The sequence below is a fragment of the Pseudoliparis swirei genome, chromosome 9 (genome assembly GCF_029220125.1).
Source record: "Pseudoliparis swirei isolate HS2019 ecotype Mariana Trench chromosome 9, NWPU_hadal_v1, whole genome shotgun sequence".
Lineage (NCBI taxonomy): Eukaryota > Metazoa > Chordata > Actinopteri > Perciformes > Liparidae > Pseudoliparis > Pseudoliparis swirei.
In genome coordinates, this window is record NC_079396.1 from 23,137,856 (window position 1) to 23,151,957 (window position 14,102).

The 14,102-nt window shown below is 44.2% G+C and overlaps 1 protein-coding gene across 1 annotated transcript in view; it reads left to right on the forward strand.

Moving 5' to 3' along the window:
* si:ch73-181d5.4 (uncharacterized) overlaps positions 1-13,468 on the forward strand; it is a 31,170-nt gene extending 17,702 nt beyond the window's left edge. Inside the window, exons 7-16 of the mRNA XM_056424130.1 lie at positions 907-1,435; positions 1,822-1,981; positions 2,106-2,222; positions 2,336-2,437; positions 2,578-2,746; positions 2,854-3,475; positions 3,581-3,734; positions 3,824-3,913; positions 4,012-4,207; positions 4,938-13,468. Coding sequence (XP_056280105.1) covers positions 907-1,435; positions 1,822-1,981; positions 2,106-2,222; positions 2,336-2,437; positions 2,578-2,746; positions 2,854-3,475; positions 3,581-3,734; positions 3,824-3,913; positions 4,012-4,207; positions 4,938-12,706 — 9,908 coding nt within the window. The 3' untranslated portion in view covers positions 12,707-13,468. The remainder of the gene's footprint in view (positions 1-906; positions 1,436-1,821; positions 1,982-2,105; positions 2,223-2,335; positions 2,438-2,577; positions 2,747-2,853; positions 3,476-3,580; positions 3,735-3,823; positions 3,914-4,011; positions 4,208-4,937) is intronic.
* Positions 13,469-14,102: the final 634 nt, after the last annotated feature.

Here is a 14,102-nt window from a genome sequence, read left to right on the forward strand (position 1 = left end):
CCCTCAAAATAAATTAGTTATTGTACCATTTAGAGCATGTTTAATCCATCTGATTACAAGGACACAGTATTATTACGAATGGAAAATTCTGAAAATATCTTTAATGTGTTGAAGGCCACATTTACTCAACATTATATATTAAAAATAAGTAGTCATTTAATTATTCAGGAAAGAACTGGAAGTCACACCAGTATTACTTCTCTTGTTAAAAGGTTATGTTGACTGACTGATAAGTACATTATAAACCGAGTAATCAATATGTGCTTAATGCAAGTTTTATTGTTTTAGAAACCAGAGAACATTATGAAACTTGACAAGAAAAAAACAGCCATGTTTCATTGAAGTGAAAGTGTTATAATACAAAGTAATAATAGGCATTAGTTCATTGATCAGTGATTTATCTAAACTCTATATGTTTGCAGCATGTTGTGTATATCTCAGCTGATCATAATTCCAAATACAGGGCCTGTTCCCTCAACTTTTTTGATACGGACAAACGTTTAATTTCAAGATTAATTAAGATTTTTAAACTCCCCCAGTGTACCTGTTTAACCAAATATGCAGAATAATTTATTACGATGAAGGTTCTTCGTATTTTAATTTTTCACCCCGATCACTTTTTCTTACTGTAAAACAAAATATGTGTGCTTGCACAAGGCAATACCAAGCATGTTCAACCATCCATCAATTTACAACTATGGGCGACAAGGAAAGGTTTGTGTGGAGCGCTACTTTCTAAACCCGCCCACCTTTCAGCCGTTGCCATGGAGGGTTATGTGTCAGTCCTGCTTCATTATCGGCAGGGGAAATATTTTAACTTTCAACTGATTTGCATGAGTTGTGACATGTTGGTTTATGCCACACTTATTAGATTCATGTTTATATCTGTTCTTTTTTTCCTAACAGCTATTAAGGACGCTAAAGAGGAAGAGGCTGACTGTGTGGCAGTTACGCCATCAAAACCACCTCTAGAAGACGCCTCAAAAGACGCTGCTCCCGCCTCCCAGCCTGCATCTGAGTCCGGATGCATGCCGGGACCACAGAGCCACTCTCAAGGAAAGGAGCCAATCAACAGTGGTGTGCCCGAGCAGCAATCTGCAGAATCGGATCTTGCGATACCACCCAAAGCAGCAAAATCTATACCGACTCCATCCGCCTCCACCTCAGCTCCAAGACATCATGAAACCGGCGCTCTTATGGTGAGTAAAACCACGTACATCATCCCAAAGAGGCAGCCTGCACCCCAGCCTCCGTCCAGCCACGCGTCGGCCTCGGCATCAGGCCAGAAGCCTTCCTCGGCCCCCGCGCTGCTGAACGAAACCAGAAATCTGCTGGTGCCACCGGCACCCAGCGCTCCCTCCTCCAGACCCTCTCAGCCCAATAACCAGGTCCGACAGAGCATCCAGCGTTCCCTCTCCAGCATCCTGGTCAAAAGGTGAAAGTCTTTTGTTTTACACTTATTGCACTCTCTCGACGGATCTGATTTATATGTTCAAAATGAGCACTGTGAATAGTTAAATTGATGCTAGCAGTCAAAATAGGGAATTCCAATAGTTTTAAAGAGTAAATGCACAGCGATAAACTAGAAGATGATCCTAATGTAATGAGCCATGTGAAAAAATGTCAAAGAAAATCAGCATTTCATGGTTGAAAATGGCTAAGAAATAAATAGCACTATTTTCTTTCACAAAACTGTTTTCCTGACATGATTGACTCCAGGGATATTTGCATTTGCACTCATACAACAATCAAAGTGTAAAAATTGCATCTCAATTCACAAGAGCAGTGATTAATCGACGACCTGCCTTTTTGTTTGTCAAGGTTGTGTGATTGTGACGATTTGGAGATGTCTGAGAGTGAAGTTGCAAAGCTTGTCGCGAGCATCGAGATGGAGATGTTCGACATATTTCGCAACACCGACAGCAAATACATGAACAAGTACAGAACTATAATGTTCAACCTGAAGGACCCAAGAAACAAGGTTTGTTTGAAGTTACTTAACATGTAAATGCTACATCGAAATTGTATAGAGATGTTCTCTCGGTAATCCCATAGTTAATGCATGTTCTAAGCAAACTGACAGTCCAGTCATGGGTTCTCTCTAGGGTTTGTTGTGTCGGGTGGTACGTGGAGAGATCAGTCCTTTCAGACTGGCTCGGATGAGCCAGAAGGATATGCAGGCTACCAAAGCATCAGAGCCAAGTGTGAAAGAAACAACAGAGGTAAAGTGTATTAGATATAAAACACAACTGCCAAGACACAAATACAAGGATACAAGGCTTGAAGTTGAAGGTTGAAGCAGTGAGTTGATTATCTTCTTCCATCATGTTGATAGGTTAAGGACGCTGCTGCTAAAGCGACAGGTTTGCAGCAGAAGCCTGAAGCCGTGAAGGTTGATTTGCCCAGTTTGAATCCCGCTAGACCCAATAGGAGCACGGTGGGTACTTTTCTCATTTGCATTCAATTGTAAAATATCTCCCATGAAAAGCCATGGATGTTATGAGATCATTGTAGGTTAATTCTGATTGTGTGTGTGTGTGTGTGTGTGTGTGTGTGTGTGTGTGTGTGTCTGTATAGGTTGCTTTCCAGGAACAAAAGAAAAGTCTTCCTGCTCCTGCGCTCAAGACCAGAACAAGCCAACCAAGCCAGAGAAGTGCTCTCCCAGATATTCTCACCTGTATGCTGAAGGACACAACTTCGGAGCACAAAGCTCACCTCTTTGACCTGAAATGCAAGATATGCACAGGTACATTTCAAAAATGTTTTACGGTAGCTGTGCAATAGACGTTATTATCCAGTTGCCACCTATTGTTACACTTAATTTTTTTTTAAGATTCTTATTTCTTCCCAAAGGCCAAAAGCTAGTTGGGGAAGAAGTGGAACCCGCAAAGAAAAAACCCAAGGTTTCTGAAACGAGAGATAATTATGAACCCCCTTGGAGAAAGACTGCAGGAGATGCCTCCCCTCTGCGTGCGCCACCTCATTCACCTGACATGGATTCGCCGACGTCATCCCTAATTGACCCTTCGTCCCGTCTTATTATTGACACTCCAGCATTAACTATCGTGGAATCCCCTGCTTCCCCAATAATGGACTCTCCAGCCTCCCCTACTTTAGACTCTCCGGCTTCCCCTGTCATGGAATCGCCGACATCCCCAACTCCAGACACGTTTAAAACTCCTACACGAAAGAGAGCATACACACCCGTTGTGATCCCTGCCGTCTCCACGGTAACTATCACAAGGCGTGACCCCCGCACTGCAGCAAGCAGGTTCTCTGCTTTTTCTAGTTGCAACACGAGTCCAAGTAATACCACTCATACGCAATCAGTCCCTTATGCTCCTCTCAAAGAGACGATCTCTGCATCTTCTTTAGCACCAGCCCCCTCTCCGCCACCAACGAAATCATTACCTAAATCTATCTTAATGAAACCATCTTCCTCTGTGGATTCCAGGCTCTATGGCACATCCTCAAGGTAGATGAAGAACTGTACTCTTTTGTGATTCTGTTTTAGGAGGTAGACATTTGTGCATACAGTGTGGATATGATTGTCATTGTGCGGTTGTGTTTTGTGTCTCAGGACTGTGATCTCTGAATCTCCAGTTGATGCTGAAACTTCTCAGTTCTTAGCCAAGCAAGACATCGTGTGGAAAGGCTTCCTAAACATGCTCTCTGTGGCCAAGTTTGTCACCAAGGGATATCTGATTTCAGGACCTGCTGAAAATCTCAAAATGGTATATAGCACCGCACAATAATAACTTTTATTCTATCAAAGAGAATTGTCATTGAATTCATATGAAAATGTTCTTTCTCTTATGTGTAGGATCTACCTGATAACATACAAATTGGAGGACGAATCCTGCCTCAAACAGTATGGGAGTACGTTGCAAAACTAAAGAGCTCTCCTACAAAGGCAAGTAGTAGATTTAGTATTTATTTAGGTATCTTGAACAATAATATTTAATATCTAATAATGTTTGACATCTTCTTTTTTTATTCTTTGCTTATTAGGAGTTATGTGTGATCCGTTTTCACCCTGCAACAGAGGAGGAAGAGGTGGCCTACGTCTCCCTGTTCTCCTATTTCAGCAGCAGAGGACGTTTTGGTGTGGTCGCCGATGGCAACCGGTCCATCAAGGATATATACCTTGTTCCACTCAGTGCAAAGGAGTCAATCCCGTTAATGCTACAACCTTTTGATGGACCAGGTATGCTAATGATTTTACGACCGCTAATAGTCTTTTATGATCAGTGTATGCATTGTTGGGTCTGGGCGAGTATCTATGGCAACACCTCCAAGGTGCAGGAATAACCACTTACTCACTCAAGCTGCAAAATCTGACCAAATTAATATTTTTTCCGTTTTGATCATTTGGATTTTGTTTAAGGGGTCAGAGTGAGGGAGGAAGATGCGAGAGGTGTTTTATCTACTATAATCAAATAAACAAATGTTATCCATAGTAAATACTAAAGCTCAATTTCATCTCTTATGATAAAGTAACCTATTATCTTCTACGAAAATAAATACTTTGATTAATATGCCAATATTTTATCAGTATTTGGTTATTCTATAGACCGTTGTCAGCAGGCACAGTTCTGGGCCACATAGGTTTAAGCACTGTTGTCTGAACCACTACAAGGTCTTGAGAACTATTTTTATCAGGTTTTTATCAGATGCCAATTTCTTTACTTCTAAGAAAAGAGTACAACAATATATAATGGAAACACTGAATACATATTTAAGTTAAATCTTTATATTTAAGGTTTGTCCGAATGATTGATAAATCAATTAGATGTCCCAGCCCTAATAAAAACACTTGTATACTTTATGAATCTAAATAATGATCTAACCTTTATGACAATACATGGCAATCAATCAATTTGTCAGTGTTTGATTCAGACTTTTTCTAATTATTAATGTTTTCATTTATTTTACAGGGCTTGAAAAAAACAGGCCCAATCTTCTCCTGGGTCTGGTAGTCATCCAGAAGGCAAAACGTCCAGGAAGCTTGCCTCAGGAAATTGAAGAGAAGAGACCTAAAGTTAAGACGTCCAAAGACCCGATGTGGATTCCAAAACCCCCAGTCCTCTATGGTTCTGACAAATTGGAAATATTTCAACCATACAATCCAGAGACTCTTACGAGCACCACACCTCCTGGCACACCACCTTGCCCTGGTTCGCCATCAGACTCTTCCGGCTCAGTGACCATGCCACCGAATTTGACTTATATTAGAACACACCCTCCTGTTTCTACCTCAGCTGCTGTTGCTGCCACTCAGTCCACCATCTCTGACAAGAATCCCACAACAACATCCAGTAATAAGACACCGCTGCAGACTATCTTAAAGAGTTTGTTCGGCAAGCAAACTGACTCTGCTGTCTCTTCTGACAGAATTACTACGGCAACAACACCAACTGTTAGTCTGAAGAAGGGCCCAGTGTTTTCTCAGGTGTCTCGGTCGATGGTGGATCCAATTGTCCAACAGTATGGACAGAAATCCAAAGTCAAAAAATTGGTAGAAGAAAATGAATTTGACCGGCCTTATGACCCAGAAGAGGAGTATGATCCAGCAATGGGATATGGACTGGTTGCCCCGAAGAGGATAGCAATAATTAAGGCAGATGACCCTGCAATATCCGGCTTTGTAGATGATGGTGTGGCCTATGATCCAGAGGACGAGACCATCTTTGAAGATATTCAAAGTGATGTAGCAAAGCCATCTGTTTCAACTCAAATGTCAGATTCACCATCATCCCTCACCACAATTTCTACCCAGATTGTAACGCCAGCTCTAGCACAAACCTCCACCCCAGCGGGAGTAATTCAGAACATTCCTACAGGCACTGTGGTTGTCTCAGCTGCAACACTAACAGAACAACAGCGGATGCTTGAAGAGCTCAATAAGCAGATTGAAGAGCAAAAACGGCAGTTGAAGGAGCAGGAAGAAGCACTACGTCAACAAAGAGAGGCTGTGGGTATGTTCATGGCTCACTTTTCTGTGTCTGATTCCCTGATGTCTCCCCCACATAAATCGTTGCCTCTTAGTCAACTGTCAGGCTCAACAGACAAGACCAGCAACCTTACAGACATTGTGGAAATTTCAAATGTGGAATCAGAAACTGTTAAGCTTGAAGACTTACCAGCCACCCCAAATTTAGAAAATGATACAGATACCGTTCCAGAGCAAGATGAAACGCAGGACAATGTGAAGCAAAATGACAATTATTTCTCTGCTGGAGAGATTGAAGATTCTGATGTAGCTTATGATCCTGAGGACGAAACACTTTTTAATGAAATGCAAGATGATGTATTTCAAGGAGGCAGTTTAAAGACTTGTGATTCATCTTTGTTTAGAACAGGACATAGTTCCGGCCGCAAGGGCACTCCCAATCCACACCACAGCAGAAAGCAAAAAATATCGCCAAAGAAGCGAAGTCATCGCGAAAGAGAACGCCATAGCAGTCCTTCAAGAAGATCTCAACAGCGTTCTCCTTCACATTCCCGGAGACGTAGGGAAAGGGAAAGACACAGAAGAAGTGAAAGGGAGAGATCAAGCCATCGAACTAGAGACCAATCTGAACGCCAGGGTCGGCACCGTAAAGAGCATACTGCACACCGACATTCTCATGGGCGTAAAAGATCCCCATCATCTCAGAGAATAAAAGATTCAGGGTCCCTTTCACCAAAGCAGAGCAGGGGAATTTCCCCACAAGTCCTTGAGAAATCAACTGCTTCAAATGTTTTATTTAATGCTCCAGACTCTTCAGACTCTGTGGTTGGACAACTTGCAGAGAGCAACAAATCATCGTTTACCTTGATTCCTATTAAATATGAACCTGATGGACATAAAAGTAATCTAGTCGAGAACACTGTTAAAGGATTTCCCCCCTTTTCACATGAACTTCGTCACAATGTGAAGCTTGAAACTTCAGAACCACCACAACCCCAGGAGCCTAACAAAACGTCAGTCAGTGGATCTTCTACACACATGGATAAACCCTCTCAACAGGGGACTCTATTTATGAGCAACATGGAAAGCCCAATTCCTCTAAGAGAAATTGATCCACCCATTCGAGATTCTCCTCAGAGCCCTGATCCAGAGCCACAATTTGTGAAACCTAGCACCATAGAAAATAGTATCGATGTAAAAATTGAGGAAATCAGAGATCCTTTGACAAGTTCCAGCGTCTCGACGCAACATGTTAAAGTTGAAAATATTGATTTGCCTATTGGAGGTCAAACAACAATGTCCAATATGCTGTGGTCTTCTGATGGAGGTCCAATATCAAATGTTAGTGGTATTGGTTTGAGAGTGCTAAATCTGAAATGCCCAGATGAGGCAGACAAACAGATAGACAGGGGTATTCCAGACTTAAAGCATCAGAATGTACTCGGTCAAAGGGAAGGAGTTTCAAATCAACCTACAGGCACAGATGTTCAGGGTTCAGGAACTGAAATAGACTCTGTGCAAAAACATCTAGGACCGGGTATGAGTGGTCCAGAAATTGGACATAGGGGTCCACAGATAAATCGGAGAGAGACAGAAATAGGATTCCCAGGGCCTGATATGAGAGATCCAGGCATGCAAGGAATAAGTCCCAACATTTGGAGTCATGGATCACACACACAAAACCCGTCTAGTATACAATGTGTGAAGCCAGAAGTTAAAGGCCTAGGCCCTGATATGAGACACAGTGATACAGAAATGAGAAGACAATTTAGTTTAGCAGCTGTCACACAGATAGAAGCTAGAGCTCCAGATATTATAGGAAAAGGTTGCGGCCAAAAAGATAGTGGTGAAAATCCACATACTGCAGGTATGAGATCTGCTATGAGGGCTGGTGGTGTTCGAGATCCAAGTCCAGATATAAGGAGACCAGGTCCATCTTTTAGGGGGTCGGGAAGAGCTCAAAGGCAATCTAGGCATGATGGCAGTCCAGCTTTAGATGTGAGGGACCCTTCAAAAATGTGTTTTCAGGCTCATGGAAGAGATGCCGACGTGAGCAGGACGGGTGGTGTTCGAGAGAGGGGATTAGATTCAAATGCAACTACAGTCTCAGAGAGTAGAGTTCCAAGAGCAGTGACAGATGAAAGGTGCGGCCTACAAAGAGGGCAAGATGTACCCATTAGAGAACCAGGGCCAAACATAAAATCTGAAAGTGGTGAACAAGACCATAACGGGCCTGGAGAACACATCATGGCACCACAGCCTGATATTTGGGCTGAAAGGAGTGGGCATGGCACAGACCAGAGAGAATCAGAAACTATGCATGAATTAAGTAGGCCAGAAAGCAGTTATATGCGGCCTGGTCAAGATATGGGAAGTCTGTGTGGCTCAGATACGAGGGGTGATGGCTTTCCAAACATTGCAAATCCAGATTGGAGAGGTCCAGGACCAGGTGTTGTTGGCCCTGATATGAGGGGCCAGAGAAATCTAAATAAATGCCTGGCTCCACATATGAGGGGTCCAGATTGGAGTGGCCCAGGATCAGACATAAGAGATGACTGGAGAGGGCCAGATAAAAGAGGATCAGGTTCAGTCAGAGGAGGACAATTTCAAAATGAACTGAGAATGCATCAGCCTGCTAGAAAAGGTAAAGACGTGGAGGGCCAGGGACCTGACAGAAGAGGTGCTAGAGACCAAGACATGAAAGAACCAGAGTCTGAAATGAATGGACCAAACACGGAGGACCTCAGGCATGACAAGAGACCAGGAGGTGCAGATGTCATGGTGGTTCAAGTGCCTGAAAGTAGCGGTCCAACTAGGGGCAATTTAGGACCTGATATGTTAGGACCAGGGGGTACAACCTTTTTGGGACCAGGACTTGAAAGGACAGGGCTTGGTGGTCCACATTCCAGAGGACTAGGACCTGAAAGACAATGTCCAGCTATAGGGGATCAAGGACTAGATATGAGTGGACTGGCAGGTCCAGATTTCAATAGATCATGGCCTGAAAGGAGAGGACCTGATATGGTTGGCCCAGGGCCTGAAAGGAGAGGTCCAGCTATGGAGGGTCCTGTTCCCAGTCCAGATTTCAGTGAACTGGGACCTAAAACAAGATGTTTATCTATTGAGGGTCCTGGTCCTGACAGGAGAGTACCTGGAGTTCCAGATTTCAGGGGACTGGGCCCTGACAGCAGAGGTAATTCTATGGAGGGTATTGGGCCTGACTGGAGAGGATGTGGAGGTATAGATTTCAGGGTACCAGGGCCTGAAAGCAGAGGCTTATCCATGGAGGGTCCTAGGCCTGACAGGAGAGGACCTGGAGGTCCAGATTCCCAGGGTCTAGGGCCTGAAAGTGGAGGCTTGAATTTGGAGGGTCCTTGGCCTGTCAGAAGACCACCTGGAGGTCAGGATTTAAGGGGACCAGGGCCTGAGAAGAGAGGATCTGAAGGTCCAGATGCCAGGGGCCCAGGGCTTGAGAGGGGAGGTCCTGAAAGTAGAGGCTTATCAATGGAGGGTAGTGGGCCTGACCACAAAGGACCTGGTGGTCCAGATTTCAGAGGACCAGGACCTGAAAAGAAATGTCAAGCTATGGAGGGTGCTGGGCCTGACAGGAGAAGACCTGGAGGTCCAGATCTCAGAGGAACCGGACCTGCAAGAGGTCCAGCTATGGAAGGTTCTGGGCCTGACAGGAGAGGACATGGAGGTCCAGATTTCAGGGGACCAGATCCTGAGAGGAGAGGTCCAGCAATGGAGGGTCCTGAGCCTGACTGGAGAGGACCTATAAGTCCAGATTTCAGAGGTTTGAGGCCCGAGAGGAGAAGTTTATCCAAAGAGCGCCCTGGGCCTGATAGTAGAGGATCTGGCTGTCCAGATTTCAGAGGACCAGGACTTGAAAGGAGAGGTCCTTCTGTTGAGGCCCCAAGACCTAACAGAAGAGGACCAGGAGATCCACATTTTAGGGGACCAGGACCAGATGGAGAAGGTCCTACCATTGGTGGCCACTGGCCTGCCAGGAGAGAACCAGAAGTTCCAGATTTTAGTGGGCCAGGACATGAAAAGAGGGGTCACACTATGGACAACCAAGAACCAGAAAGGAGAGGACCAGGAGGTCCTGGTTTCCAGGGACCAAGGCATGACCGGAAAGATCTAGCTATCGATGGACTAGGGCCTGACAGAAGAGGACCAGGAGGTCCAGAATTTAGAGGGCCTGGGTGTGAAAGTAGAGTTCCCTCTTTGAAGGTACAAAGACCTGACAGGCGAGGTCCAGGAGATCAAATCCCTGATATACATGGTGCTGACATGAAGGGACCATATGTGAGAAGTCCAGGGACTGACTTTACTGGAATGGGGCCTGAAAGAACTGGTCCAGGCATAGAAGGCCCAGGGCCTGATGGTAGAGGACAGAGAGGACCACACATTAGAGGTCTCAGGCCAGAAAGTGGACAACCAAATATTGAGGGCCAAAGGCCTGACAGGAGAGGTCCTGTTATCGGGGGACCAAGGCCAGAAGGACCAGGTTCCAGTATTGATGGTCTAGGGCCCAACAGGAGAGTCCCAGGAGGTCCAGACATGAGACCAGGGCTTCAGTATTCAGATCCAAACAGAGAGGGATCAGGAGCTGACAGGAGAGGTCCAGAAGGTCCACATTTCAGAGGGCCTGAGCCAAGAAGAAGACCTCCAAATATGGAGAGTCCAGAATCTGATTGGCGAGGTCCACCTATCAGGGGTGCAAGGCCTGAAAGAACTGTTTTGGAGGGCCCAGGGCCTGCAAGGAAACGTCCAAGAGGTCCAGATTGTAGAGAACTGAGTTGTGAAAGTAGAGGTCGAGACATTGATGGTCCTGGGCCTGGCAAACAAGAACCTGTAGGCTCAGGATTTAGGGAGCCTGGGCCTGAAAGAAGAGGTCCGGACATGGAGAGCATTGGACCAGAATGCAGAAGGTCTGATGGTCCAGACTTTGGAGGCCCAGGCATCAGACAGAAAGGTATAAGACCCAGAAGAGATGACTGGGAGAGGGCTGACTTTAGTGGGTCAGAACCCATCCAAGAGAGCCATGATATTGAGGGCCAAGGAGTTGATAGAACAGTACGACACTTGAGGGGTTCAAGGCCTAAAAGGGGAGGCATTAGAAGACCACAGCCAGATATAAGCAATCTAAATCAAGGAGACGGATGGAAAGAGCCAGACTTCAGGTTATCTGCCCTTGATAGAAGAGGAACAGACCCAGAAGAGCAATGGTCCGATGGAAGAGGGACCAATATGCAGTCTGTAGGAAATGATTGGAATATACATGGCAACAGAGATCCAGGCCCCATCCAAGAAGATTTAGGTGAGCAGGTTCAAGAAGATAGTAGGCAAGGTCCTTGTGGGGAATGGCAAGGCCCTGAAAGTAGGGGGCCAAGGTTCATACCGAAAAGACCCCCTATGCCATTTCCAGGGTCGTTGAGAGGTCCAGGAGATGATTGGAGTGGTCCTGTTTGCCGCGGCCCAGGGCCTGTCCAAGGTGACCAAGATATAGTCTACCCAGGGCCTGGTAGGGGAGGACCTGGAAATGGAAGGAGAGGAACAGAAAGAGGGGGTTCTGGACCAAATAGAAGGGGGCGTGGACCATTTTTCAGTGTGGAAAGAGATCCAGGTAATCAAGGCTGTGATAGAAGAGGTCCAAATATGGGAGAACCAGGATCAGATATGAGAGAGGAGCATATTGGGAATGACTGGATGCAGCCAGATTCCAGGGGTACTATGAGAAGGGGGTCTTACAGGGGAGCTCCAGATTTGATGAATTCATGCCCAAACAGGAGCGATTTTGAAATGGAAGGTCTTGATAGAAGAGGCCCCAGAGGTCCAGATTCAAGACGCTCGGGGCCTGAAAACAGAGATTCAAACACTGAAGGTCCAGGGACTGATGAGGGGTTTTCAGATTGTGGGGAATTCAGATCTGAAAGGCAGGGTGTAGACATAGAAAGCCCAAGAGCAGGTAGACAAGAATTTGATCATGACTTTAGGAGGGGAAGTAGAGGTCCAGGTATGAGAAGGCTAGGGCCTGTTAAAATAGATATGAGGGGAGCCCCTGCAAGTTCAAATATAAGACATGGACCTGAGTGGTGGGATACAAACACTGAGGGTCCTAGGTCTGATAGGAGAGGTCCAGATATGGGCTCAGGGTTTGAGCCAGCTATGAAGGATGACATTCAAGGGTCACATATAAGGGGCCCAAGATGTGATAGCAGAGGACCAGACATGACATCATCACCTCATTCCAATAGTCCTCATCTTGACAGTTCTCAAGGCCCTAGGGATCCACATTCTGCAACATACATTGGACCCTTAGGTCCAACTCAAAGCAGAGGAGGAAATTCATGCGCCAGTTTTGACAATCTACAAAAGCAGCATGCAGTAAAACCCCAAAGACCCAGAGCTGCCTTGCTTCCCACTCCAACAGAAGGTCTCATACGCTTTACGCATCATATGATCAACATTCCTGATGTCCCTAGCCCAAAACGGAAAAAAATAGGTCACCCAGCCGACGGAACGTGGAGTCGAGGTAGATCAGTGAGTCGAGAACGAGAGTTGATCAAAGGGCAGGAGAAAAGTCCTGCTGGTAATATAAGCACACCGGCAAATGAAAAGAAAGAGGATGGAGAACAAAAAAAGGAAGTGGGCAATAAAACTGATGAACAGGATACATGTGTAGAAACTAAAACTAATGAAGGTATGGACAGCGATGGAAACAAAAGCATTGTCAAGTCAAGTTAGACACTGGCTAAAATCATAACCCCTTAGGACAGACTAAGGCTGTCAAACTAGACCTGCAAAAAGTCTCCGTATCGTCACCCTGAACAGAAATACTACAGCATAAACACTGAACGTATTTTTCTCAAGGAAAGGGTTTGTCCATGTCTTATTGAAATTTCAAAAAGACCTACAGTCAAAGTAATGTGAACATTGAGATCATAGCTTGATATGAAAATGCTCTGAGGTATTTGAGTTAATTATATTCTCGTTTGTCTTGCATTCAAAGTAGATGCATTTATTGTCGTGTTTTTTACTGGATTGTGACTAAATGCCTCTTGAATATTAATCACATCAACTGGATGTGCATTTCTAGTTGGAAATGATATGACATGTTTTGTACAGAGAATGTACAGGTTTTGTTTGTTTGTTTCTTTCTTTGAGTTTTAACATAACTACAATATCAGTACAGTAGCCTGGATCTGGCTTTTATGTTATTCTGCTGATAAAAAATGCTTTGTTTGATTATTTTAGAATGCAAGAGGTCAATAAAAGTATATACCTTTTTTTAAATGTGTATTACGTCTGATTTTGTCATCTATATTTGTGCCTAAATCTGTTTTGTTTTTGTTTTTTAAATCACATATTAAAATGCCAGCACCTTTCTGCTTCTGGTAATAAATCGAACTGGTTTATATTTATTAGAGGTTCAAACTTCTTTACTGCTCAGAACAAGGTATGTGCATTATCTTGAAATAAAAACAGGTCATGATTTCTGGAAAGAGACAGTGCTGTTGAGTTTTTTTAATTGATATTTTGGGGGCTTTGAGCACTGGAAGCTATATTCTCTAAGTATATGCGAGAGAAGGCAGACATCTCTGGCCCATATGTCCAAAACTATGCAACATAAAACAATCTGGACTGATAAATAGAGTAACACTGTATTTTTGAGTTTGAAAAACTGTTGCAAGCATTATTTACTTGTAGTATAATTAAACTTGCAGACAAAATGTGTTTTAAGACTGACACATTCATGTGTAGGTATCATTTTATTTATTGAAGCTATTTATGAATTTTAGCTACCATATTTGGTAGGTTATATTATATCACAATACAAACTCCTTTATTCGATAATCACATATTTGTAAACATTCTACTATTAAATATAACAATTTGAATGCAGTATTGTAAGACAAAAACAAGCACATGGTGGGGGGGCCTAAGTAACACACAAATACTACCTGATTATTTGTTTTTTGGGCTTCTTAAAGGCTCATGATGGGTCAAGCATGTGGAGATAGACACTGGTTATGTCAAAAAAAAGAGGGAAGGGGGGGGGGAGAGCAAAAATAAATCATGCTCACAGGGGACTGAAACTAATCTTCCACAGTTACCTGCAACGCTCCTGTTTTACCAGAAG